The sequence below is a fragment of the Equus caballus genome, chromosome 18 (genome assembly GCF_041296265.1).
Source record: "Equus caballus isolate H_3958 breed thoroughbred chromosome 18, TB-T2T, whole genome shotgun sequence".
In the NCBI taxonomy this organism is placed as follows: domain Eukaryota; kingdom Metazoa; phylum Chordata; class Mammalia; order Perissodactyla; family Equidae; genus Equus; species Equus caballus.
Genome location: NC_091701.1, coordinates 60,570,446 through 60,597,048, shown reverse-complemented (window position 1 = coordinate 60,597,048; position 26,603 = coordinate 60,570,446). Strand labels below are relative to the sequence as shown.

The 26,603-nt window shown below is 36.7% G+C and overlaps 1 protein-coding gene across 11 annotated transcripts in view; it reads left to right on the top strand.

Moving 5' to 3' along the window:
• PDE1A (phosphodiesterase 1A) overlaps positions 1–12,027 on the top strand; it is a 341,764-nt gene extending 329,737 nt beyond the window's left edge. For 6 of the 11 annotated variants that reach the window (XM_070241384.1, XM_070241385.1, XM_023622152.2 and 3 more), the window contains 2 exons: positions 6,629–6,745; positions 9,470–12,027. In XM_070241384.1, coding sequence (XP_070097485.1) covers positions 6,629–6,702 — 74 coding nt within the window. In that variant the 3' untranslated portion in view covers positions 6,703–6,745; positions 9,470–12,027. The remainder of the gene's footprint in view (positions 1–6,628; positions 6,746–9,469) is intronic. The other 5 variants (XM_070241386.1, XM_070241387.1, XM_023622153.2 and 2 more) reach the window with 1 other exon arrangement.
• Positions 12,028–26,603: the final 14,576 nt, after the last annotated feature.

Below are 26,603 nucleotides of genomic sequence, written 5' to 3'. Positions count from 1 at the left end.
TAGTGGGATTATGTTATAAAATTCCACAGTGAAAGTGAAACTCTTAACTAATGTTTTAACTTTCAAATTAAGTAGAAATGGCAACAAACCAACAAAATCAAGAATTGATTTTTAAATAGTTCCCTAGAGCTAGTAAACATGAACGATATTCTACACATACAAGAGAATGAGAATTAAGGCTCATGTTTAGAATAATACACCTCGGGTTTTTTCACAGGATTATCCATGATTAAAACAAGTACAATTATGTTCAATATCCTCCATTTAGGCACAGAAGTAGATTTATGTATTGACATACTTAAATATTTTTACAAAAAGCAGTTGAAGTCTTTTTTGCTTAATCCAGCTTTAAATAGAAAACCTAATTAACCAGACTACTGAAAGCAAAGCCAAAATGTTTCTATCTTTTTTACAAAGTATTTTTCCAAGTTTTAACTTTGAAACTAGTTTAGATGAATATTTAGATTAGTATTCTGTATGTATTTTTTTCTACTTATAAAAGATGAAGCAAATGATTTTTTGCCATACCTCTCAGACTCATTTTCATCCCATCTTTTCGCTGATTGAGAAATTTAGAGAAGTCTCATATTGCCTCTCACATCAAATTGGCTCTAAGAGCCAAATTCTAAAATTTTCACCATTGGTTCTTGCCACTGTTCACAGCAGTGTGATCTGAATGATCTTTACTTCACTTCTCCAGGCCTGTCTCCATTGTCACCCTCCCAACATCCCTACCTTCAAAGATGATCAATGCCCTTATGTTCTCACCATTTTTCTGCCACTAGAGGCTGCTTTCTTTTAAGCAGATCTAATCACGCAAATCCCTTCTAGGCATAGTAGCATTTTAGTAGGTGTTAGAGCCTTCCTCTAAAAAGAATGACACTGAAGGAGAAATTTTGGCTTCAGCCAGTGGGTAGGGGCTCTGAGTCAAGTTTTCTCAACTGGGCCTCACTTCTTCCTTGACATATCTTTTTCTTTCCCACCTCCTGCCTTTGCTCAGTCTCTACTCTTCCACCACACCTCGTCACTCCCTGCAGTAGGAGCACATTCCTACCTGCATGTCACCAAAACATGCATCATAGAGACCCAGTTTTAGACTCAACTCTTTTAAGGAGCCAACTCAACTACTTCCCACATTGTTTAAACTCTAGTTTCAGTGGAACTTAAACACTAAGATTTCTGGCTGTTTGGTGTGGTATTAGCTCCCCAAGTTGAGGATAATTTCATTGAATGGCAGAGGAATATACATAGAAACCTTTCCTTTTCCATAGGTCACCTGTAGAACTCCCTACATGAATAGATGTCTGACATGTGACCATTGGGCATATGGATTCATTCTGGAGTTTGCTAATGTAAATCGATGTGTTTTGTTTTGCTTTAGTGGACCAAGAAATAATTTAGCTATTTCTTGACTTGTAGTTTATATAACATTTTATAAAATATTACTTCTTCTACCTGTGCAGGGTTGGAGCTGGCATATTTGGGAAGTGGTGGAGTTTTTCTTCAGCAGCTCCACCTTCTTTTTCTTGTCATCTCCCTCAGTGCTTAGTGTTCAGTCTTCTGAACTACTGTTAGCTTCATGCACACAGCAAAATTTATCCTCAGGCAGAAAACATACGTACAACTATTTCCTCTCTAGACGCATTTAAATTAAGAATGTTTTCCCTTTGTGCCAAAGATTTCTTATTCTCAACCTAAAAGGTAAATTATTTTATACAGATACAACAATACTGATTAGAATCAGAAGCTCTGATTTTATCCTACATTACTTTTTTCCAATAACTATAACTTTTAATCTTTGATCATCGATTCATTCTAGTTCCTTGCAACATAAGCTCCATAAGTGGACCAAAAATAAAACTGAAGCAACCTAGACAGATCTGCCTGCATGAGGAAACACTGCTATACATAGCAAAGGTAATATTTTTCCCACGAAGAAATGAGAATGCAGTGTAATCATAACTAGGATTTCTGTTGAAAAGACTGCACAAACCAATTCTGTGCTAAGTATTTTTCAAACATTATTTGCTGTTGCTGCTAAATATGGAAATTCAACTGAAGTATTTTGGGGGATAATTTGGGGTTCTGTCTCCCAAACTCATGCAGACTATGGTGCCTTTGAGTAGTCATTTATCCCTGCTGACCATGTGTTCCTCACATCTAGGATGGAAATCGTACTGATGGTTTTCCTAATCATACGCAGGGATTGTCAGGTTAGACAAGTGAGAAATACTTGTGAGTGCAAATATGAACCATTAAATTAACTCAATTATTTTTTATATCTACAGAAGAAATGATCTTTTTGTTAATTATGAATTCTATGTATTAAAAAATACAACAAGCACATCAAATTTGCTATTTAGATCAAAACTAAATTTTTTAAAAGAGAGTGGATTTAAAGTCTATTAAAGGAAATCATTAGGTAATTAAGAGGTTAGGTGGCATATAGATATGGCAGAAATAGTGAAGGTGATTGTGGTTTGGGCAGTGGTAGAACCGGAAGTCAAGATTCTGGTTGGACCTTGTCAGAGCAATGAAGCCACTTGATAGTTTTGAAACTTTGGATGGACGTCAAGCTATGTCTCAGTTTCTGCAATTGTTAAACCCCACCTCCTAGGTTTGCTGTGAGGATTCAGGGAATTAAGATGAGTGAAGCGCTTTAAATAGTGCCCACCACCTAGCAGTTGTTCACGAGGTGTTGATTATTATTATTATATTCTCAATTGTATAATAATTTATCCTAACAGATTATTTTTCAAATAATAGTTAAGCAAGGCCATAACCAGACAACTGGAGTTTCTAATATCCACTTGATAGTGTGCCTTGTAAGTATTATTATATACTTGCAAATGTTATTTATATCATCTATGAAGCTAATATTTTATGATTCTAATATTATAATAGCTCAAATTGCAGGCTCAGAGCCCAGATTAGCTATGTTTAGAGGATTTCTGATTATTTTGGTTGGTTTCTCTCCTATGACCACTATCCTTTCCTTGCCCCCCACCAAATTTAGACTTTATTTATAAACCAAAACCACAGTGTTTCCATCATTTTATAAATTACTTTTTTCAAGTTTTAACATTTGAAACTGGTTTAGATGAACAACTCAGAGCTCCTTAGGATGAACAGAATGACCTGAAGTCCCTTCCCTTTGCTCCCTTTTTCTGGGCTGTCAAACATGCGTCTATGCTCTAGCTTTGGACAGACCCATTGCGTTCATCCCTAGGGAAAGCTTCCTATGTATGTGAGCTTGCAAGTCTCTTCAGTAAAATGACATTGCAAGGCCACTTTACTGGTCTTGTTGAAATAAATAGCAGTGAATTAAAAGCTAATGGTTTTGGCTTCAGGTTATCTATTTGTGGTCTACTTTGGAGGAAATCACTTGATTATTCTGGGCATCTTTCTTACCTGTATAATGAAATTAGACCAGATCAAAAGTTTTAACTCAGAGTTATAGAGATAAGGTCTGTACACTTGGAGAGTGACTTTTTACTAACCTTTAACTAAAATTTAGGATTTCCTTCATTTGTAGGCAACAATACACAGAGTAATATTTGTGGTATTTGTGTTTGTCCCGATAGAAATCACAGATATTTTCATAACATATTTAAATTCAGGGAGATACCTTGAAGTATCATTTTCTAACATTATTACTTCAAAATTATATAGAGGATAGACCTGCAGCTAAACCTTGTCATTTAAGGCCTTAATAAAGAAGTACATGTATTACTATATAGCATCACTAGGATTACTTAAATATGTTGATAATTATATTTTAATATAAAATGAGTCCTTTGTAATCTTATGCATTTTATTTATTTATGAATTTTATTTGGAGAAGGCCGTAGGTTTCACCAAACTAGAAGAGGCGCTGTATTCAAAACTGCTTGGAACCTTGGATTGTATGGATGCTTCTCAAGGTCTTTTACATAGACCACTCTTGGGCCGTGAAGAACATCTAAGATGATCTTTAATGGATGCAGCTATGCAAATCATTTCTTCTTTTCTGGCAGAATGATATGTGATAGCTTATGAAAGATTAAGGTTACTTCCAAGTAGTACTATCCAAGTTAATGGTAAAGGCTTCTACAACTGAAGAATTATTAACTAAAAGAAATGTGACTTGAATTTGCTGTGGACTCTAATTCAGTATTTTCCTAAGCAATCTGGCTTCCATGCAATTGCTTGGCAGAGGAGTGTATGTGCCCCTGGAAACATCTGAAATGTTACTGTTTTCAAGGAAGACACTTTGTTTTCAGTACTGTAAAACTCTTGTCTTGAGTTGGTCATAATTTTCAATTGCTGCTTTTCTAATTTCATGTATAGAATTACTCTTGGATGCAATCTGTGTATCATTTTGGGATTACTTCTGGGAGATAGCTGCATTGTTACCGTTTGATGATTTTGTTCCTCATCCACTGCTATGTTACTGGTGCGTTCTTTATCCACTAGATATAAGAGCATTATGGTGGTAGTTGGACCTCAGTGTGCTTTGCTCATTGTAAAAGGTTCTCTCAAAAATTTTGACAACCAGAGAATTACTTACTTATACTCCTTTCTTTTAATTCAGTTTATTCTTTCCACTCTGTTCTGTTCTGTTCTATTCTAGTCTGTTTTGTTCTGTTCTAATCTAGTCGTAAGTAATAGGATATTAAATCAGAAGTTTAAACCAAGACTCTAACATGATAAATGTCAGAAAAAAGTTGATTTGTGAGATAGGAATTTCAGAGAAGATTCAAAACCCAATTGTAGGATGCTTATAACCCACACTCAATTCAAACAAATTAAGGGGTCAGGTTGTTGATGGTTGAAAAAGGGTTTGTGAGGAAGATTTCTTTAAAGAGCTCTCTGCTGTCTGGAAAGGTGTAGAAATGCTTCCCTCTTCACCTCAAATCAGGGGAAAAGAGCTTCGCCAGGACCCTTGGGGTGCTTGAAGTTAAGGAGATATTGAGAATGGAGTCTAGTTCTTAAATGAGAGATCTAAAGGGTTAGATGGTTAGATGGTGACAGATGAGCCAAAGGAGAGGAGGCTGTGTAGGTTGCAGCCTTACTCAAGTAATTTATGGAAACAAATGCCTCACGGTGTTTTACGTGAACCAAATGTGGCCCACGCATGTTTGAAAGGGTGTTAGGACCTCAGCAGACAGAAGCTGGAGATGTACCAACAAATTTCCATGGGTTGTGGACCTTGTAAAGGAACTAGTTTCATGTGTGCATACCAACATGGTTAGAAGTCTGTAGGCACGGTTCTTGACAAGATGTCGCTGAGGGGCCCATGAATGTGTGCATATAAGAATCAGCTCTAAACACCTGCCAAGTGCAGTGAGTGCAAAGCCATCCTGCAGTGGCACTTGTCACTCTGCTGCTCCTCTCAGTCCTCATCTCTCCCTTGTTCCAGCTCAGGAGTCCAGGGTAGCCTGTTGGGGGAGGGTGAATAAGAAATGAAAGAGCACCAATCATGCTCCAACACACACGATTTCTGGGCTCTACCATACACTCAAAGTGGCAAAGAAATCTTATCTTTGTTTTAAGCTTGATGTATATGCTATACGGCCAGATCTTCTAATGTCTGAATTAAACCCTTGGCAACTCACTGTAATCACACACTGCTTTTACTATCTAAGAATGATTGGAAAAGTCATGATACTACCTGAAACTTTGATTCTGGGACAGGAGATTAGTTTCCCCTCATCGAATATATTTTACAGAAAAAGTGGGAGACAAAATAATTTTGCTTTGTAATAACACTCCATCAGTTCTATATATTCACTAATTTTATAACCTCAGTAAAAAAATCTGTTGCAACTAAGACAACACCGTCTTACAACATCTGTTGAAGGAATTATCTCAAAGTTAATTGGTGCAAAGTTTAACTGTTAGTATATTTTCAATCAAATTTCAGACAAAAAGAACATTCCATCATATACAATATTTCCTGAAACATCAAGATATTTTGAGTATTGACTCAACAGTTAATTTCTGCTAAATTTTTTTTACTTTCTTTCTCATAGAATAAGACTTTTTCATCTGTACATTTTGCTTTATGTTTCTACTTTTGATAGATTCTCGGCAACCTCTCTAGAAATGTTAGAACATTTTCCATGCTCATATTTCTTTTCCTTAAGGTTTATATAGAAACTGAGTGCTTCTAAGATTATAAATTCCATTAGTTTGTTTTGGCAGACTATGTCTTATCTTAAACACTACTATTCTCTTATACTCATTTGTTTTAAATTCATAGCAACTAAGCAGTGTGTGGTAAAAGACACTGATCATTAAAGGGTTTGTTTAAAAGAATTTTATGCAATTAAAAATATTCAGGAAAAACATGCATAATTTTTATGTTTGATTTAATAGATGTTTAAACATGTTACATCTGTTTCATTTCTGTATTCCTAGATTAAATTGCAACTTCACAAACTTGTATAACCACCAGGAGGTGACTGTTATACTCTATAAATCCACAGGCTGAAAAGAAAACACTTGGTATTTTTGGAGAAACGTGCTACAAGATCCATTGTAAAATCTGATCTCCAACATTCTACCCATTGCTTCAGTTTTCTGACCTTATTAGGTTTTTCACAGGCCTATTTTGTTTTCGTTAATTTGTTTGCTTGTTCTTTAGGTGAGTCTGACCTTCATAAAAACTCAGAAGATCTAGCAAATGCCGAAGAAAAACATGCTGATATACATTCATAAGTTTGAAACACCCTAAAGGCTTCTGTCATTTTCAACATGAGAGGTAATTTTATTGTTTTGATAAGAAATCTAATTTCTGAAATGAATGGTTTCTAAAGTCTCATTAGAGACAAAGTAATCTTATTTAAATGCCCTCCTGGATTTTTTAACAAAAATCATTATCGTCTATCTTCTGAGGCAAAATCCTAAATAGTTGCCTTTCAAAGTGTTCTTAATTTGCTCATCAATAAAAATTATACTTAATGAAAAATTTTAGTTCTTTAAAAATAATAAGCTATAGTCCATGGGGAGTTTTAATCCTGATTTCTTTTTCTACTTCATGTAGGAAATATGAATGTTTACACCAGGTAATAATAACAAAGCAAGCACATGTTATGAAACAAACATCAATGTTTGCTAGAATCTGTGATCATTTGCACCAGTGGTTCTCGTTCATAAAAATTCCTCTTCTAGGGTCTGCCTTCAAGTACCAAATTATTAACTCTGGGAGTGATGCCTTGGAAATCCAAATTTTGAGAAATTCCATCTGTTGATAGTTCGGTGCACTCCAGCTGAGAGCCACTGTCTTGGGCCTACAGAGAAGGTGCAGGCAGTTAGAAAGGAGGGATGTGCATTTAGGGTGGCAACATCTCAGTGTCCCCTTAAAGAAGTAAGAAACAAAACCCAAGTGTTATAATGAGTCCTGTTGTCGGGATGATGGTAGCAGCAAGAGAAAATGCTGAGAGTACGATGCCAAACCTTTGAGATGTTATCAGTAGCTCCTCAAATGTCGCTTTAGATGTGAAAGAGTTAAAATGTGATTAGTTTTAAGCTAGTCTTTTAAGATGATTCATTTCTAAGTATTCTTGAGTTGGTTGTAAGACTGTCTTTTATTGGTAATAATAGTTTCATTAATAGCAACTATCAAGTGTCAGACACAGTAGTGAACATCTTACATGTATTATCTGACTTCGTCTCAAGAATTACAGAGTTAGTGATGGTGATTCCCATTTTGCATATGAAGCTTGAATAGAAATCAAGCCACAAAGTGGCTTCTCAGCAACTAAAACCCATCTGTATATTTAACAATTTTAATATATTGTCTCATATTAGCTACGGCAGTTTCTCTCCGTACCGTCTATCCACACTGTGAACTTATTACCTTTAGAGCCCATGGCTGTTTTAGAAGAATCCTTGGATCCTGATGATATATGATGGAGCCTTCGAAGTATATTTTAGGGAAAGCTAATTCAGTGGAGTATTTACAGATATTTTAAGTACAAAAGGTTTTGCTGCAAATAAATATCATTAGAAAACTGAGCTAAACAAAATTAAGCAAGATTCTTTCCTACTGGATGTCTCCAAGCCAGTGTACATATTAGCTTCAAAGGAAAAATGTTTAACATCATTATTTTCTGGATTTGGATAGGATTAGGGAGCTGGAATATTTATGAATATTTTCCAAAAATTGTGTGTAGGAAACACAGGTCACCAGTACATTTGTCAAAATGACTGTTCATTGTATGAAAATGTCTAAGGCAAAAAAAAAATTACCTGTAAAATTCTGGCATCTCGTCAGTAAGAGGTTTCAATGGGATTCAGTTGGCAGTTAATGAAGTCTCTTTTTCCTTTCTTTCAATTAAAAAGACCCTAAAGCTGGAAAAGTTTGAGACCCACTCAAACTAAACAGTGATATTCTAACTCCAGCAGACTGTTGGACAATTTTTTTTTTTTTCCTATCAGGACCAACTAAATCCTTTAGCTTTCTTCTGAGTTTGAGAATGCCCTGCCTTCAGCACACAATTCACCAGGAATCGTGGCCTTCAGTAGGTGGAATTTACATGCCTTCAAGGAATAGGCAGGTCTCTGAAATGAGGGAAGTTGGAAAACAACAGGAGAGATGACAATTGGCATCTGTGACTCAGGCCCATTGTCCAGGGGACAACCATAATGTTCAGCCTTGGACACAGAGAGGGTGTAGCACACCCAACCCGAGGGCTTCAGCCAGCCGGTCTTTGCCTCCAGTGTATTTTCAGATGTAAGAATCGGGGACCTCTGTTCACAACAGTGTTTTGTTTGACTTAAAAATATTTTTATATTTTTGTTAGTTAAAGTGAATGAGATTGGAGTGGAAGTACAATGCCACTCTCGTTTATTATTTTAAAAGAAGCTGACATATTATTTATCATATTATCTTTCTTGAAAGGTATGTCAGAGATTGCTGGCATTTGAAAAACAAACCAATATCAGACCTGTTACTCATTGGGAGAGAAGCGCTCCCCATTTCTACCAATGCCTGTGCTTTAGTGTTGAGGGTACTGTCTGAGAAGAGGTCAAAAACAAATGGGTTGTGGCCGGATTTGGTCTGTGCATTTGCTTTGTTTAACTTTCACACTGATTTCACATACCTTTTCAAATGTCTTTAGACAGGGCTTATGCTCTCTAGTTCACTACAGCTGTCATGCCTCTAGTTCTTTTGCCCTCACACAGGCCCACCTAACTCATTTATACCCCTGCCAGGCCTCTACAGCTATTTGAGTTTGTGATTTCTGATCCAAAGAGTCAAAATTTTTACTGGGATTAAAACATACAAACACACACATGCACATACAAAGAGAAGAAGCAAGAAGAAGAATTTCAACAGATATAAAACCAATATCTATTATATGCTGACAAGTCTCCTCTTTTTGACAAGGTGTATAAAGATCAATGTGAAATTGCCTCACAATAATTGGTGCTTGTACATGACTAAAACTTGATCATCATTTTCATTTGGATTTTATTTCAGGATACTGAGAACAGCACTAAAACATCCTAAATCTTCAACTTTCCACAAAGCTATATTCTCCTCTTTCAATGCACTCTTGGATCAGGCCATTTTCTGGACTCCTATGTAAGGAATTAATAAAAGGAATGTAAATTCTGAGCTGGTAACTCTGGCCAAATAAATATACTCGAAGTTGCTATCAGAGTTTTTGACCAGTGCTTCTGCCATTGTTTTTCCTTCACAGTTTGGCCTTCTTCAATCAAGCCAGAGAAATTTTTAAGACGAAAGTTGGACAGTTTTACATTTTCATCACTTTGAACCCAGTTAGCGTGTAGGTGACTATGTAATACATATGTAAAAGATGAGGCTTTTAAAAACAATTTGCTTTCTTGCATTGTTTTACACAGAGTGCTGTAGCTACAAATTTTTCAAGGTCTTAAGTAAAAGAAAAGCATAAACAAAATCATGGAAAAAATATTTTTTTACAGCTCTGAGGAACAGGCTATTTAGATTGTCCTTGTTATATTAAATACATGGGAAGAAAATTAAAGGTGGGGCCATTCGGAAGCTGTGGTTGAAGTCCTATGACGACAATGGAGCATCCTAGCCTTGTGACCTGATGAACGTTTCATTGTATCTCTCAAGCTGGGAAACCTCCGTGAAAGCTGTCCCTGAACCCAGTGGACCAGCCTGCATCCATCTCCATGGTTTCAAAGCCGTAAGGCATCACCCACACGGGCATAGTCACAATGCAAGTCACACGGTACCTACAATCCTAGAGAATAAGAACCTGCAGCCATCGTTGGAGATAGACACTGGATCTGAGAATGGAATTGGCCTTCTGGGGCTGTTGGTCCCATTAAGATGTAACAAAATATATTACACGCCAAGGGATAAGTGACAAGAACTGTGTGTGTGTGCGTATGTGTGTATTCGAACCTATCTATGAAGATGGAAGCCCACACTTTTCTGTACAGAATACACTACTTGACATGACTTTGCAACGCTGCCGCACAGAAACGACCTGCACCCTGTGGACGCTCTGCTTCCATGTGTGTCCCTGAGCATGTGCAAGGCTGTCCTTTGCTCCAAACTGAAGAACTACCTTTATCCGTTATTAGCTGACAAGAAAAGTCAAGTACAATTAGGTGTTGTAACTTTTCACTGTATAAACACTTCAGTGATTGTGAGACTAAGTGAATTTGGTTTTGTGAAAGGTAGAAATTGGATGGAAAAAATCAAGAGGAGCCATCAGTTAAAGAATAAAGTGAAGGAGGCATGTTCATTCTAACGAGTTTTCTGTTGCACCTGCTTCTTTCCTGGGTTCCACACTGCTCAGCAATATTTTAGAAATGGGTACAATCAGCTTTTAAGTCTAAGTAGTGGGATGTTATAACTCACAACTTAGATCTCTTTTAACGTGTAAGCCATATTCTATATGCATATTAGGTATGCATCACTAATTTAAGATATATTTATGCATAGACTGAGTATCAAATGCTTTTAAATGTTCTGTGAATAAGATCCTTAGCTTTTGTTTCACCTAAATCTTGTGTAGGACACAGCTAAATAATTGAATTGTATCATAGACATTATAATGCAATTGATATTTTAAATGTAAGCATTAAAGATTGCTCTATAATGATGTATTGGGGGAAAATTTATAGATATGTATGTCATGGTGACTTTTTGTCCCTTAAAAATGGACTTTTTATTTCTATTTATGGAGAAACTATAACTACTGCTTTTAATGTCTTTTTTAAGTAAGTATTTACCAGCTAGAAAATATTCTGCATTTAAAATAGAATCTGACTCTCTGGGAAGTCTAATTACTGTTGCTCCTATTTGAGCCGGGTGTCTACGTAAAGCTGTAGAATCGCATAAGGGAGAAGTAATTGAAACACTACTTCTCAATTATCATAGGAAATATCCACTTTGTTCCTATTAATACTTTAAGATCTATAGACTTTGTTATTAAAAAAATAGAGGACTATAAGGAATTCATCAGTTTCTGTATATGGGCTTTAACCCAATTTTCCAGGTTATATAACTTATAAAGCACTGTGACTGAACTTCCAGAGGGCGTGGCAATACTTGCTCCATTTCTTCAGAAGAGTTGTGGTGCGGTTGACACATTTTTCTTTTCCTAATCTTCTTGCTCTCTCCCTTTTTCCTTCCTTCCCCTCCCCTCTCTACTTCTCTCCTTTTTATCTTCCTTATTCCTTCCTCCCTCTGTCTCTAAGAGAGCTACTAGTTAGAGCTGGTGAGCAGGAAGTCAGAGTGGAGGTTTCCAGTGCCCAACCCTTCTGCAAACATCACTGTCGAGTCCATCCTGAAGAGAGGGATTGATGAGTTAGGCTGCTGCCCCTTGAATTTCTTGCTTTGCATTTTTATCCTCAGCTACCCCAACATTTATCTAACCATTTCATATGCCTGTTCATTTAACCAGTACCTCTTTTATTTAATTTTTAACATGACAAGCTATAATTCTTGTGTTTTTATTCTGCTGTAACTCTCTGTATTTCCTATTATATGTGATTATTAAATAAATCATCCTTGAGGGAAAAGATTGTGAAACATTTGGTGTCTGATGTAATTCAATTTGGTGGGGCATTGAAAATTTGGAGAGATCAACGAAAACCAGAAGTACACCAACTTAAAAACTGATGTGAGTTCTGTCAGACAGTGATTTTTGCTCTATTAAAAAATATTCATTAAACATTTATTATTGCACCTATTACTTGCAAGCTCCTAGCTAGATGCACGGTGCACAAAGGAATCTGGAAACCTGAATCTTTCCTCTAGAAATTTTGTATCTTACAGAGGAGATAATTTATACACATAAATGATTAAAATGCCACATATAAAAGTAACCAGGTGAAAATAAAATGCATCTCTGGATATTAAAGGTGGTAAAAATTGCTTCCATCTTAGGGTTTCCAAGAAGACTTCTTAGAATAGGTGGCACATGAGTTGACACTTCAATAACAAATAGTAACAAAAGGTCATATTCCTTGCCTATTTTCTATGTACAGCTTCTGTGTAAAGACTCAGCAAAGATTATCTCTAATCCTCAATAATCCAGTAAAGTGAGTATCTACGAGAGTAAGGAAACCAAGTGTCTGAGAAAGAGCCTTGTCGAAGGCCGTGTAGGTCTCAAGTGGTAGACTCCAGACTAGATTTCATCCGAGGGCTCCCTGGCACCAAAGATCTCTTTTTCTTTTACCCCATCTATGTAGGGTGGGGCAGAAGCACAGTGGAAAGAATAGCTCTGTGGAGAAGGACGATGTGAATAAGGTAACACCAGAGGATAATAAAGAAGAGAGCATCAGGCCAAGGTGAAGGCCTAGAGAGTTTCAATTAATTGAATTAAGAGTAGTTGGCACAATATGTGTCACCTCTCAGGCTGTGTCTCCATGATGCTAAAGCATTCCCAATAAAAACAAAAATTTATCTAGTCATCAGACACATGACACTTGACTGAAATTTTACTTTAAATGTGGTTCCATGACAGATTTCCACCTAATGTCAAAATCTTTCAAAGGCCATATTTTAATTTAGAAATATAACTTAGATATAAAACACGTATTTCCTTTGTGTGCTCTATTAATCCTTCTGTCCTCTGTTTAATTGCTTTTCTAAATATTGAAAAGCTTATCTACCGTTTAGCACAAGATTTAAACAATAGAGACAACATATATTTTAGAGTCAAAAACAAATACCTAATGATGTCCCGCATTATATAAATGTCATTTCTTTGGAGGGAATTCCAAATATTTAAGAAAAAAGTCCTATATATGGATCAACATGTGTTTTTAAAGCTCTATTTGGGGCTATTTATCCTGTAGTGATGTTAATAAATTTCTAGGCTATTTGCTTAACATTTGTGATGGTTGGAGACCTTCCTTTGCATCTCAAGCTGCTACATTTTTATCTCTGATAATTAAAGATTTCAATTATCTAGTGTTTATTATAGTTTTTAACAGTCTCACTACTGCATTGCGTCATTTTCTGACATTTTCTCTTTTACTGCCTATAACTACTCTTCCAGGAATTGTGATCCCCCTCAATGGATGAAGAAGCACAGCACAGGAGGGTAAATGATTTGTGTCAGGTCATGCAGCTAGTAAGTGGAGGAGCCCAGATTCGAAGTCTAAGGGAGTGTGACTCCCCAAACCATTAGGGTAGACTGCCTCTAGCCACTGGAAGGAGGACCCGTCATGTTTTCTCCACTCACCATGTCCATTACCTTCCTTTTCTTTCCTTTATTCCATTCTAATCTTTATTCCATATCCAGGCACTTGTCCCTGAAAACTACCACTCTGAGAGGGCAGAATTTCCAGTAACCAACAGCAGGGGCGGGTGTGCTTTGGTGACCAATTAAATCATGTATTACAGCAGACAAGGTGCCTTTGATTTCTGTGGATGGAGAAATTACTTCCCAGGTTTGATATACGACCTTTAAAATGTGCTTTTCAAATAACCACACATGTCTAGTCTAGACCTTTGCTACTTGAAGTGTGGTCCCCACCTGGAAACTTCTTAGAAATGAAAAATCTCAGGCCCAATCCAGACCTACTAGACTGGAATTGGCATTCCAAGAAGATAATTGAGTGATTTCTATGCATATCACAGTTCTAGAGCGCAATTAAACATTATGAGGTAATTCTAAACACCTACTAAGCACTTAAGGTTGTTTTTGTCCACACCAGACAAGAGGCTCCCGAGTTCATGCTCTCAACACTGTGCTACTCTCTCAAAACTAAACCAAGCCAAACCCCAAGAGACTGCTGAACTGGTCATAGTCTGTGATTTCTTCAGTTGTTGAGAACCTTACTATGGCATAGCTCTTGGATCAACTTACAATTAAATTACACTGTTTCTATAAGCATTACAGACCCATTTCTTCTTTCTATTCAAAAAGCATTGCATTGTTTAGAACATTACCATTTCTTTTGTGTTCCCTGTTTGGCTTCTCCGCTCCCAGCTCTTTTCACGTTTTCTTTCCTATACACTGTTGTTATATTAAATTTCTTTAATTCATCCTTTGGACCTATTTCTCTTCTCAGAAACGATTTCTCGTTGTCTACACCAGGGGTCAGCAGACTTTTTCTGTAAAGGATCAGATGGTAAGTATTTTAGACTTTGCCGGCCACATTCCATCACACTGTCCCTTCCTCCTTTTGTTCTTCCTTTTCCTTTTTCTCATCCTCCTCCTTCCTCATCATTTTCTTCTTCTTCCTCCGCCTCTTCCTTTTCTTCTTTCCAACGCTTTAAAAATGTAAACATCATTCTTAGGTTGCGCGGCAGGAGGGTGACTCCCAGAAACAGACCACATGGCAGATTCCGCCCACAGGCTGACACTTGCTCTTCGCAGGGCTCCTTCTTCAGAGCAAGGAGTTTGGTACCCTAGGGGAACAGAATGAGGCTGCTTGTGCTAGCAGCCGTCATCCCCAGGAGCTCCAGCTTCCACAGGGCCTGTCTAGCCAGCCTGAGGGCTGCGGAGGGCAGTATTTCCCGCACACCTGCCACCCATTCACAGCACACACAGCTGTTTGGAAGGGCTGGCTATTCACTGGTTCTCAGCCTTTAGCGTGCATCAGCATCACCTGGAGGGGCTGTTAAACTACAGATTGCTAAACCCTGCCCCCAGAAACTCTGAGTCAGAGGTGATGCTGATGCTTTTGGACTGGAGAACTCACTTTGAGAACCCCTGGCCTAGAGGTAAACTCCTTAGCAAAACCTTCAAAGCCTCTCACAGTGTAACGCCCCCCGATCTTTGTAGCCACAGCCTTCACTACACCATTCACTGTTCCTGGGTTTCTGCCATGCCTTTGCACATGATGCCCCCTCTGAGTGGATCTTGCTGCTCCTTCTGCCATCTTTACCTGTCACTGTCCCCCTTCCTCCAAGGATCTGCTCACATGCCAGCTCTCCCAGAAAGCCTGTTCTCAGACCCTCTTCCGTGGGTGAATGCTGACCTCTTATCCCTCTGTGCTGGAAAACTGTGGCTCTCTGTGTCATATACTTGCTGCCAGATTTTAAGGTAAAGAAGCACCGAGCCTTATACATAGCACGTGTTCAGTAAATATTTGTTGAATAAATGAATGTGAATAAACAAATGAAAGCATGAAGGAAAAGTGTATTCTTGTTTGTCCTAAGTGTTTGATGTATGATTTAGTCTTTTTCAGATAACATCTCTAGTTAATGCAAAGTGAGACTCACTTTTCAAGCACTTTAGATCAACACAATCCCAAAAAGCCATTTGTGTTTTTCTCTCAGAGCAAACAAATGAGGAGTGCATTAATTCTTAATTAATTCTTAATAGCACACTAAAAGCAAACCTGAATTATACGAGGGAAACATTAAGATCTTCCCATCTGTCTCTCATCTACCCCTGGGGAGATGGGTCTGCTGGTGCAGAGAAATATTCATTGTAGCTAATCTTACCAACTTTGCTAAGGAGAAAAGTTCTCATTTCCCAGCTGATTTCTTATAGCCTTGATCACTAATGGAAACCACACAAACTTTGGAGCAAGAATGACCTCAATTCCTAGGTCTTTGGTGGTTGGTAGCTGTTGACCTTAACATTTCCTAACCTCTCACCATGAAGACTTTACTAGAATGGTAAAATAATAATGAAGAATATTTAAAGGATCTAGACAGTATCAGACACATTGGTTCTCAATTAACAAAAATTAATATTATTATTTTATATTTATCCAGAAGCTGTTATTCCTTGTTAAATTTTATGAAGAAGACCCGAGGCAAGAACTATCTCCTCCAAGGACTGAATTTGACCCTTAGATCAATTTCAGACTTTGTCGCTTGTGTCTGTAATCTTGGACAAGCCTCAATTTTCTTGTCTGTGAAATGAAGATAACAAGATTACTTGTTTTACAGGATTGTCGGAATGATTAAATGAAATGGCCCTTGTAAGGTGCTGAGACTACTGACTGACACACAGAAAAACTGAAATAGTATGAGCTATAAAAATAAGAATCTACCTAGGCTGGCCCCGTGGCCGAGGGGTTAAGTTTGCACGCTCCGCTGCAGGCGGCCCAGTGTTTCGTTGGTTCGAATCCTGGGCGCAGACATGGCACTGCTCATCAGACCACGCTGAGGCAGCGTCCCACATGCCACAACTAGAAGGACCCACAAAGAAGAATATACAACTATGTACCAGGGGGCTTTGGGGAGAAAAAGGAAAAAATAAAATCTTTAAAAAAAAAAATAAGAATCTACCAGGATCTCGATTCTTTTCATTTAAAATTAGTTGATGCTGAGAGTTACAGGACTATGGCATGGCTCTAACTTCAGTAGCAATATTCTGACAGTCCACATGATGGGGAGGTTGTTCCATGTAAAGAGTAGGCCAACCTTTATATAGAGCTCATATTATCATTGACTTCCACATGTACGTCTTGCTATGTGGAAAGGCAAGATTATAGATATAGATATAGATGATATAGATAGATTGAGACATACATTGATATATATTGTGTATGTCTATATATTGACAGCTACCTATTTTGATATATATGTTGATATATATCATGTAGACAATTTTAAGGAAAAATTTTTAATGCAAATATTAAAGAGAAAACTATCAGCATAAAGATAAAATAACAATAACCGTTAGACTTCCTAGATGGTTTGTTAAATAAAATACATTGTTAGACATCCAGGTGCACTTGGAAGCAACAACAGCAGTTTCTTAAAAAAGAAAATTACAGATACACGCCCCAGCAAACTTCCCCGATTTCACAGAATTTCATCAGCAAATAAAAAAGGCTTTCTTTTGAAGAAACAGAAAAAGGAGACCTTTCATAATGTGGAAATCGCTGGTGTGAGAACATATACATCCACTAAACGCCGTAAGTCAGATGCAGTCTAGAAGCCAAGCGGGTCAACACTGAAACTATAATCTTCAAACCCACCAGAGAGAAAAGACTGCTAGAAATAGCCGTGGTGCAGAGGACACATTCAGTTGGAGATGACTTGGCAACCATCGGCAGGAATTTACTGAGAGCAAGTTGTGTGGCCAGGGATGAGGAGTAGGAAGGAGCTGGCCTGATCTCTCCCTCAGGCTCTCTCCCTCTGACTGCCTTTCTCTTTCCACCTCCCTGGACCCCACAGCTCTTCACCTTTTTTGTTGGGATGGCATCACTTTCCTCCTTTTGTCTAATTTATTCTGGATGTCTCCCTCCAATCTCACCTAGCTTTTCCTTAATAGAAGATAATACAGAAGTGACAACTTAGGGAAGCATTTATTTAATAAAGCTTTAATTCTCTGTGCTTAATTTAATGGCAAATGGGTTAAATTTCTCTCCTTAAAAAGTTTCCTTTTTCTTTCAGCGTGGTTTCATTATGTAAATGCACACTCATTTGTAAACATACATATTGTGTGTATATATATATATATATATACACGTGTATTTATACATGTATATGCACATATATAGAGATTCTACGCACACACATAGTCTTCAACAGAAAAAAATTTCAACTTCACATTACCCAAGGAAAGAAAAAAGATTATAAAAAAATTCATAGATTGATAGAAAAAAGCATACAAATTTATGTATGATTTAAATCAAAACGTTAATTTCACAATTATATTTTCTCCAAAATATTGCATTAAATTATTGGGTATCAATACAGCTTTTGATAGTTAATGATGAAAATGCCTAATTTTTAATACTTTTCTGCCTGTACTATAAAAAATTATTTTTAAAAATTTTGTTTAGATATCAACCAGTTCCAATGAACTCTTCCCTATGAAAATATCATACTGACAATGAAAATGGATAGCTCAAGCTTAGTACCATGAAGAAGTCCAGGGTAATTATACTGGTGTAGTATAGTTAGTATAGTGTAATTAGTAGTGTAGTTCCTGTCTCAGTCATCATGGACCTTCATGTCAAGTTTTAATTTTTAGACTAGTGAGTATTCTCAAAAGCAAATAAAGGACCCCTATAATTTTTAACACATTTGACAAATAGAACAAATAAGTGACAATTTCACAATAGGAAATCTATGTCCCATTAGGGCAAAAGAAGAAAGATGAGAGCAACATATGGTAATATCATTAGTATGGCTAGGGAAACCCATCCACAGAATCTGTGCTGCAGGGGAAATGTAATGGGAAACCCGCTCATTTACTGCAATGCCTTGACACATGCTAGTCACTTAAAAAAACAGAGAAAAAAGAGATGAAATCTCCTGTAATTATTAAAGAGATGTTGAACCATCTGTGAACTATTTTAAGTTCTTATCGTTCCACAGCTTTGATTCACATAAAGCCACGTTATACCTTTGTTACTGTTGTTGTTGTTGCTACTGCAGAAGAGGAAAGTTTCCCTTGCACCTTTTAGGGTTCCTGGCTAGGTCTGAAAATTAAACTGACAAAGACAGATTAGTAATAAAAAAGCGTACAAATTTATTTAATATAAGTTTTATGTGACACAAGAACCTTCGTAAGGAAGTGATTATGGGAAGAAACAGACCTGAGAAATTTGTGCTAGGACTGATGAAGAGAGGACAGTCATGGAGGAATATGATAAGTTAAGGAGCATGAGGTAAGTGTAACAAACAGGAAACTTAGCAAGGCCACTGTCTTCAGATTATTCTCTGAGTTCCTTTGTCTTCGGAGACAAGGATGCTCGTTTCCTCAGGGTACAGAGAAGTCACCTCTCACATGAGGGTTTTACGGCCTGTTTCAGGGGAGAAGGGTGGGAGTCTTCAGCTGTTTTCTCAAACTCCTTCAGCTTAAAATATTCAATATACCAAGGTGCTATATTTTGAAGTAGCATGTCCTGAACTCCAACACTACTCTTTTTTTCTTTTTTGCTTGAAGATTGTCACTGAGCTAACATCTGTGCCAATCTTCCTCTATTTCGTATGTGGGAGGCTGCCACAGCATGGCCTGATGAATGGTATGTGGGTCTGCACCCAGCATCTGAAACCGTGAACCCTGGGCCGCTGAAGCAAAGTGCAGGAACTTAACCACTACACCACTGGGCTGGCGACCCCATCACTACTTTTGAGAAGAATAGTATTTTTGAAACTCTAGTGAAACTCATTCCTCAGTTAGCTTGAGGAGAGCAGTTAAAATGTTCCCTTTGGTCCCTTGTTAAGTAGCATATTTTTTTTTAATGCCATAATATCTATAATATATTCCACTATTATGCATTTAAGTCTGAAGTAATTATGTTTGTCTATGTTATTTTACTTTTTTGGCAGTACAAAGTCTGGGAGTAGTAAGTGAAAATTATCATTCTTCAAATCCTGGGGACAGGGAGTGCGAGAAAGGGAAAGGTAATAATAAAAAATAGCAATTCATGAAATTATTTTTATTTTATAATTTATTAGAAAACAAGTAAAAGAAACAACTTAAAAAGATTGATGCCTTATTCTTTAAGAAAAGATTATACTTAAGATTGTCAAAAATTAAGCAATTCTCTCCTTTTTTGAGATATTGAAGTTTTTTTTAAGTACATATAGATTTAAAGATAAGAAATATTTTTAAAGGAGCTAAGAACTTTAAAAAGTTTCAAATTTGCTTCTTTTCGTGGTCATAGGGCGTTTTAGTTTGAAGTCAACGCCAAAGAATTAAAGTAGAACTCAGGGTCTTCTTCCCACTCCAGCCTCATTAGCCAAATTATCCCCCTGTGCTTTATGACTGAAATGTAGAAAGTTTAGTTCCAAGGCAATCTCTGAGACACTCTAAGAAAATGCAAAAGCCTATGGTTCCTAAGGAGGATGGGCTTTTCCATCCTAAAAGCTATCACAACTTCTCAAATGGATCATCAGCTAGTGGAAAGGTTTGTTGGATTATGGGTTCATTGAGGGCCACTTATTTTCTCTGGACTCTAGTTTCCTATGCATAAAACGAATCCTACTTGTCATACATATTCAACGTGATTATTAACTTAGAAACATTAGGTGAGGCTACTGTTAATTATAGAGAACTGATTTAATATTTACTAGCAGGAGGACAGCAACAATAACAGCCTTTTTATTTTTAGAACTCTGATGCTTAGATCACTAGTTGGCATGTAGTAGACTGTCAATGTATTTGTGGAACTAAACTGAATGAGGACCAACGGAATTTGAAAAAGAAACAAAGAAATAAACAAATAAGATGGAATTTGAAAAGAAACAAAGGAAATATACTTGAAAGCTTCCCCATTCTAAGAGTTGGCTCAGATTTGAAAATTGAAAAACGCAAAATGAATCACGTATAGTTCACTTAAATTCAAGATCTCCCTTTCAGTAGTAGAGAGAAATAAATTAAAAGCAAAAAGAAGAACTTGGTAAATAGCATAGCTTAAGTGACTAGAAAAAATATATAAAATGAAGGAACAGTTTCTGAAAAATATGTCAATATTTATGTATAAAATACCTAAAGTGCTTCAGAAAGCAATGCAGTGGGGAGAAAATAACACATTGTGGTGGAGTCAGGGGTGGTGGTGCTGGTGGTGTTTGTGTTGGTATTTTTCCAAGCTCAAGTAGGGGCACAGCACTGACAAGTCAGCTTCTGGTTGTTATCAACGCATTTTGCACCTGGTGGAGAAAAAGAAAATAACTACTTCAGAACACAGTGGAAATGTTCCAGAGAATTTCACACCATGTCGCATAAATCTCTGTAAAGGGAAAATGTGGTATGCAGCACTTAATAGCAACAAAGCTTGTGTGTTAGGATAGAGTAAATTATCCAATTAGTGATTTGTAGGAGGAAATTTTTCCTGAAAGGACTTTTAAATCTTAAAAAAACACAAACAAAACTGGTCACCATTTTTTCCATTGTTTTCTAAGGAGAAGTTTTAAAAGACAGAAAACATACCTGATTACAAGACTAATGTTGTTACATACAAACATACATACGTGTGTGTGTATTCCTAAATCAACTGTATTCTTTCGGCCGTCATACAAGCACACAAAGATACCCCTTTTCTCTTCTGATCCCGTCTTCCCTTAATACTGCTGTTTTGCGTCTATTCTCATCTCTTCTCTTTTGCTGCTTGCCTGTAGTTCCTAAAAGGGAATCAGAGGGGAGAAACACAGATCTTAGCATCAGAAGGAGCCTCACATGATCATCTGGCCACCTCCCCCCCATATGATTCTCCACGTTTTACTAATCAGAAAACTAGGTCCCAGAGTAATTAAAAGGCCTTCCCAAAGTTGCACAGTTACAATAAAGAGGAGATGCCACATCACCTTGTTTTATTTCCTTCCAGGAATTTATCAGTCTCTGAAATGATTTCACATATTTGTTAATTTATGTGAATGTTGACAGTCTCCAAACACTGGAATATACATCCATGGATTTAAGGCCCTTAACTACTTGTTAACACCCGTATCCTCAGCACTTAAACAATGCCTGGCATGTCATAGGCATTCATACATATTTATTGAATAATAAACTAGAATATTGGTCTCTTGTTTCTAAAGTATACTTCTATAAACTACTCCAAGTTATCCTATGAAAAATAGTATGGAACAAGCAAGGATATCTGAATTATTCTATCTAGCTACAGGTCTATCATAAACATTCACTTAATTAATGCATTTTAACAAGCAAAAATATCTAGTGAGTATTAATGTTTTCAACTCTTTGACGTGTCTAAGTAGCCTGTGCTTCCTTTAGATGCCCCAGAGAAGAAGAAACTCCCTGAATTCTGTTCATTTGGAAAGCAGATACTGCAGGTCCACTCAACTGATATGCACACTCACTTTCTACCTTACGAAGAGAACCTTAATTTAGTTGGAAGGTGGTAAGGTACCTGGTTAAAAATATTTACTTTCTCAACTCCTTTGCAAGAAGGGGTGGTCTAGTGACACAGTTCTGGCCCATGAGACATTAGCTGAGGGGTTCTGGGATAGCTTTGTTTTTCTGCTATAGATTCTTCCTCTTTCTCTTCCCATTGGTCTTTCTGCTTGGAACAGACCAGAAGCCTGGAGCAGCAGCTCTCTGGGGACCTTGAAGTTAAAATTTGGAGACTGCTAAGGAAAATGAAAAGCATCTGGATGCCCTTTGGTGCCGTGAGCCACAATTCCAGTCCTGGACATTTTATTGCATGACATAAACAAACCTCTTTGCCCTTGTTTGCTGGGTTTTCTATTATTTGCTGCCAAATGCTTGTTCTGAATAATAATGAAGAATCATTTGCTGAACATGCCCTAATATTCTGTTACTTTTAGGATTCTAATATGGTAGTGCCTTATACCCCTGGGTCCACTGTGCTCATTCCAAATTAGCCTCACTGTTAGCAAAAGCCAGAGAAAAGGGAAAAAATGCTATGCCATATTTACAGAGTGAGAAACAAAAAATGAAAATGAACCCAAAACCATTTTAATCTACTTTAGCCAATTTTTTCTTCAAGTTTCCAGGCTTCTTTGAGTTCCCTTCTTCGCCTACTTTTCTCTGTAATCCACTCTCATGCTCTTATTCCCTCTATAGACCAAGTCTCCGTTATCTGCATAAACCAAGTGTGAAACGCAATGGAGGAAGTAGCTGCATCAATGTCTGTGTCCACAGAATGAAGGAGCCTCACCGTACAAATGTCAAGGGAAGTTCTAGAGTTGAATGGTAGCCTCTTTACAGCATGCAATCAGGCACCTATGCACTTTGTAGATGATTTTATTTCATTCACACCACAGTACAAAGTAGAAACCCTTACCCCCATTGCTGTGGGAATTACGTCAGATACTTACAAAGTTTAGCACTTTATTTACTTACAACGTCATTTAAAACTGAAGACCTCCATCAATTTCCTTGAGCTGTTCTTCCTCTATTTAGTTCTTCAGAATGTTATGACGTTATGAAATCCAATAATTCAATTTCTTTGACAGATTTCACATTTCAGCGACAGAGACATTTTTAGTAGTTAATCTACCTGCTGGAGCTTTGAAGATTGGTTTTTGGAATCAGGGACTTAGAAAAATAAGGGCATTTCTTCCCCCATCCTCTTTCTTCAGAGAAAGCAAATACTCGAAATTACATATGAGCATAAACACTTTAATGTAGTTAGATGTGCTTTTTCCACTATTCAGTTTGCACTTACACTAGTTGCTTTAGATGTGGGTAAAGAAACAGAATTTTTAAATTAACACAAGATAAGTGGTTTATTTATGAATTCATAAATCCATATAGTAATAAATGAACTCTGCCATACTTATTCTTAAATTATTTGTTATGGCAATACCCAAGATCAGTGTTTCCAAAACTTCATTCAATTAGATATCACTTTTGTGATTTTAAGGTACCGCCTCTGCTATAACTTTTCAACATTTTTCTTTAAATTGATTTAAAATATATTTACACTTTAAGCTTGCCTCATCCTAAGAAACAATAGCTATAAAATCATGGATTGGGGGTTGCTGATTATGTATCTTTTCTAAAACATATTATAATAGTATTTATAAAAATAAAAATAATTTGCCCCTGGCCAACCTAAAATAATGTTTCCACATTATAGAAAACATTGACATAACTGAATTAAAATTAAAAATGGATGGTGAAAACTTTTTTAAGAACAGAAAACAGTCTGAGATTTTTCTTTTTTGTAAAGACACTTACCTGGTCAACTCTGGGAAGAAAAAGGGGTTACAAAATTATTGTCTAATAGGAACTCTGGTCTGGAATCCAGCTCTGCCCGGCCACAGTCTATGCTTCTGTTTCTCTTGTTTAGGGGGATAAAAAAATAATCCCCAACTTATCCATCTGACACGACCTTTCTTAGATTCAATACGCACAATTAAAGAGGATCCAAAAGTGAGCGGCCAGGATGATAAGAAAAGGTTGGGAGGAACTGGTGATGTTTTATCACAGAGACGAGACCACTCATATGATGATGTAGAGTATTCTTCAGTCTCTGAAGGGCTGCAATAGGAAAGGAGGTAAAGGTAGGAGAGACAGAGTTTAACATGCAGAAGAACAATGAGAGCTCTTTGGCCGGGTTTAGGGTTCAGCCGGAGCTATTCAAGGATAAGTGAGGTGATAAATGACTTGTCTGTGATGTTGAAGAGGATCATGCATTAGATTAGGTTTGGATAGATAGCCTCGGGTCCTTTCTCTCTCTAACAATGATAGGCACCAATTATTAAATGCTCACTAAGCTGGGCTAAGCATTTCATAGGTCTTATTTAATTTTCACAATAACTGAATAGGGGTAGGTATGATTGTACCTATTTTACACACAGGGAAACTGAGTTTAAAATCCAGTAGGAGTTGAATTTGAACCCAAGTCAGAGCGACTCAAAGTGAGTAGATATACTAACCATTATGTTATATTATAAATGTGGTCTGGGAAAGATAAAGTTTTCATTTTGTTTTGGTCAGAAAGTTTCTTTGCCCATTCAGCCAAATTGAAGCCAAGTTGTATTCTTGAAAGAATTTTGTTGTAAACTATAATTGTGTGAAAAGGAAACTGAAAAGCCATTATCTCAGCTGGTTTCCTTCAAATTTCTGAGAAAGCCAACACATTTCCCAAGGATAACTTATGCTTTTAATTGTGATCTCTGTGTTTTGAGAGTGGAGAATAGAATAGAAGAAACCAACATTTCCTAAGGAAAACTTATGCTTTTAATTTTGATCTCTTTGTGTTTTTAAGAATGGAGAACAGAATAGAAGAATCCAGAAGCCATGCTGTTTATTTCCCCAAATGATGTTACATAATCAGCAAAAGCTTTGGTTCCTTTTGTTTGTCTGAATCTTTTTTTTTTTTTTTTTAAAAAAACACTTATAAAAGTGTCTGTTCAAGGAAAGGGAAGGGCAATTTTATTTTTTAACACCTCGGAGTATGTCAAATAATCTCAAGGGGTATTGGGATGTTTTGCAAACACAAATAATTCAAATTACTTAAAACAAATATGTGCCTTAATCAGGTTTTAAGTAGAGAGAAACTTAGGAAATCAAACAAACAGCCACAGCAGGTGGTCTAGAAAGTCCAGAAAGTTTTGGGTGAAACTGGCTTAACCAAAAAAGAAAAAGAAAACAAAATACAAAAGGCCAGGGGAGAGGGAGAGGAGAGGAAGGAAGAAAGGAAGGGAAGAAGGAAAGAAGCAAAGAAGGAAGGAAGACAGACAGACAGTAGGAACAAGAGTATCATTTGTTCTGATGATCCTACTTATCAATGAGTTTTGCATTTAGTTTCTCAGGGGAAGTATACTAAAGAAAGTGATTGTTATCTCCATTGTCTTCTAGACTCACACATTTCTCTTAATTTCTATATTATAAAACTCACATTCAAAATTTAAAACTATATTTTCACTTCTTTGAATGTTGATATTAAGATCCCAAAGGGATTTCTCATTTGACTTTTTCTTCTTAATTTCCTTCTTATTGACTTTTGAAAAATCTTTTCATTTTTTTCATCCATGAAACATTTGAACCCTACTTATATCATCAATGTGGGAACCAAATTGGGCATTCCTCCATCCCCACCAAATTTTGTGGTGTAGATACTTTTCATTGAAATGCCATAAATAAGTAACATTGTTCAGAAGGGCAGAACTTTGAATTATCACAAGCCATATTCATAAATATATACAGTCTTGGAAACCCTTGCTTTATACTGGTGCTTTACCTTCTCTGCCAGTGCTATGGGGAGAAATTATCTTTCCTTTATTTTCATAACCCTGAGCAAAGTGCTTTCCTAAGGATAAACTCATAAAAAAAAGTTACTGAATTAATGAATGATTGTATGTATGAATTAACAGAATTTTTCTTATTTTATGATAATAGAAGATTTATAAAATGCTAAGGATTCATTAAAATGCAATAGGAAATAGGTTATATATCAAGTAATAGCCAAAAAAAAGTGGCAGGGGAGGTTTGGCATGTTTTCTTTTAGATTTAGCATTTTTCTTTTTCAATAACTAGTGGAAATGTTGGAAAGATATCTCTCACAGCTTAGAAAATGAAGAGAATTATATGGTGTTTTAACCGTTAATGTGTGGTTAGAAGGAAAAAGATGTTTAATATCTAAAGACTAATATATTGTTGTCTTTTGAATCAAGATAACTGGCATTTCTCTGTCATTTTGAAATAAATACCATGTACCTTTCTATATACAGAGACATGATAAATGCAGATCTTACCTTAAAAATTTCATTAAATGCTCCTCTGTAAGTTAAACCCAGACACACA